This window comes from Parus major, unplaced genomic scaffold (assembly GCF_001522545.3).
Source record: "Parus major isolate Abel unplaced genomic scaffold, Parus_major1.1 Scaffold246, whole genome shotgun sequence".
Classification (NCBI taxonomy): Eukaryota; Metazoa; Chordata; class Aves; order Passeriformes; family Paridae; genus Parus; species Parus major.
Genome location: NW_015379264.1, coordinates 246,619 through 248,910, shown reverse-complemented (window position 1 = coordinate 248,910; position 2,292 = coordinate 246,619). Strand labels below are relative to the sequence as shown.

Sequence of the window (2,292 nt, the reverse complement as noted above, 5' to 3'; positions counted from 1 at the left end):
TGGGCTCTCAGTTTATCCCCTGGCTTGCCAGCCCACACGTCCCCATCCCACTGCCATCGGTCCTGTCCTCTTGATGCTCCTGCTGTGCTTTATCTCCAGCCATCAGCTGCCCAGTGCTGGCCCCCCCCAGCAGAGGCCAGCTGAGCTGCTCTCACCTGCACGGGAACTTCACCTACAACTCCACCTGCAGCTTTTCCTGCCAGGAGGGGTTTGTTCGGATGGGAGCAGAGATGCTCCGGTGTGAGGCCACGGGGAACTGGACCAGGGATCCCCCTGTCTGTGCAGGTACAGCGGGACCCCCAGCTCCTCTGGCACTGCCGAGGTTGCTCCAAGCACATCTTCAGTGTGGTGGAGGGGGAGTCCCCAGGGCTGTGAAGCCCTGACAACATTCTAACGTGTGGCTCTGTGGCTTTGTTTCAGAGGATGGTGCCTTCCTAAAGCAGGTCCTGGCTTACAGCAGCGGCTCAGCGCTGGCAGTAGCTGGTGTTGTGCTCTCTGGGGGGCTCATTGCCCTCCTTGCCAGGAAGCTCAGTGACAGAGGTACAGAAATGCCTCCTGCAGCCCACCCCAGCTCTGGCCAGGGGCTCTCAGGCAAGGTGGTCACAGTCCCAGGGGAGGCTGGGGAGATCAGGAGAGTTTACCAGTGTGACTGCCTCCATTCACATGTTTTATCTGCTGAGTTGCTTGGGTCCTGGGCAGTTTGTCCAGCTCAGTGTCAGCAGCCAGGTTTGGAGGGTAGAGCCAGATAATGACTCTGAGGAAGGCAGCAAACGCTTGTTAAAGCATCCCCACCCCACACTTGCTAAACTCAGCTCAATTTCAGATGCTGCTGCTGCAGCTTCTCATGACCTTCACTAAACAGAGCTGGTTATTTCTTTTCTGTGTGCTTTATCCCCATGGACATTTCAACCCTGTTACCAGAGGAGAAGAAGAAGCTCCTGAAACCCACCAGGTGAGAGCAGTGCTCTGCAGGAGGGTGGCTCTGCCCTGTGACTGTCACAGCCCCGTGTGCATCCTGCTGACAGCCAGACCTGCCTGTGCGGGGCTGTTTTTATACGGGAGCATGCATCATTCAGCACTGGCAGGGTGCTAACCCCTGCCCTTCACACACTCCTGCACTCCCCAGGGTGACACCCTTGTGTTTGCCTTCCAGCGACCTGGGAGCGCCGGGCACCTTCACCAACGCAGCATATGATGCCAACCTGTGAGGAGAGGGCAGGTGGGACCCTCGCAGCACCCTGTCCAAAATTCACCCAGGGTGCTCCTGTGCGGGGCCAGCCCTCGGGACGGGTGTGGGTAACACCGGCTGCATCTCTGCCGTGCTGCCCGAGTGAGAGCCACCGTGTGTCCCAGGGCTGCAGGAGCACAGAGGGGCTCCCTGCCTGTGCTGCCAGCCTGGCCCTGGGCAGTGCCACCACGGTGTGTGACATCCCCTGGGCAGTGTCACCACGGTGTGTGACATTCCCTGGGCAGTGCCACCACGGTGTGTGACATTCCCTGGGCAGTGTCACCACGCTGTGTGACATTCCCTGGGCAGGGGAGCTGCCCCCAGTGCGGGCAGTGCAGACCCAGCGGGGCCGGGAGCAGCGTGCCCGGGCAGCCTGCAGCCAGCGCTGGGCACTCTCCCACCCGGGATGTGCACACTCCCCGAGCTCCATTCCTGCACCCCCCGGGGATGTGCACACTCCCGGAGCTCCACTCCTGCTCCCCCCGGGGATGTGCACACTCCCCGAGCTCCACTCCTGTTCCCCCCGGGGATCCGGACACTCCCCGAGCTCCTCCTGCTCCCCCCGGGGATGTGCACACTCCCCGAGCTCCATTCCTGCTCCCCCCGGGGATGTGCACACTCCCCGAGCTCCATTCCTGCTCCCCCCGGGGATGTGCACACTCCCCGAGCTCCACTCCTGCTCCCCCCGGGGATGTGCACACTCCCCGAGCTCCACTCCTGCTCCCCCCGGTGAGCTTGTGTCAGCGGGGTCTGAATAAACACCTTTGTGTAAGTACCGCCTGCTGTGTGCCTGGGCCGGGCTGGGGGAAGGTTTCATTAAACAGAACAGAAGCAGGGAAACGATTCCTCCCCTGGACGGGCCCGGCTGAGGCCGCTTCTCCGGTGCTGTGTCCGGTGCGGGCCCCTCGGCTCAGGAAGGGCGCTGGGGTGCTGGACAATGTCCAGAGAAGGCCAGGAGGCTGGAGAAGGGGCTGGAGCACAAGTGCCGTACTGTACCGGGCTGTACCGGGCCGTGCGGTGCTGTACCGGGCCGTACCGGGCCGTGCGGTGCTGTACCGGGCCGT

The 2,292-nt window shown here is 62.6% G+C and overlaps 1 protein-coding gene across 1 annotated transcript in view; it reads left to right on the top strand.

The window, feature by feature from the left end:
- LOC107198619 (L-selectin-like) overlaps positions 1-2,004 on the top strand; it is a 10,539-nt gene extending 8,535 nt beyond the window's left edge. The window contains exons 6-9 of the mRNA XM_033511463.1: positions 87-285; positions 421-540; positions 922-952; positions 1,154-2,004. Coding sequence (XP_033367354.1) covers positions 87-285; positions 421-540; positions 922-952; positions 1,154-1,208 — 405 coding nt within the window. The 3' untranslated portion in view covers positions 1,209-2,004. The remainder of the gene's footprint in view (positions 1-86; positions 286-420; positions 541-921; positions 953-1,153) is intronic.
- The last annotated feature ends 288 nt before the right edge of the window (positions 2,005-2,292 follow it).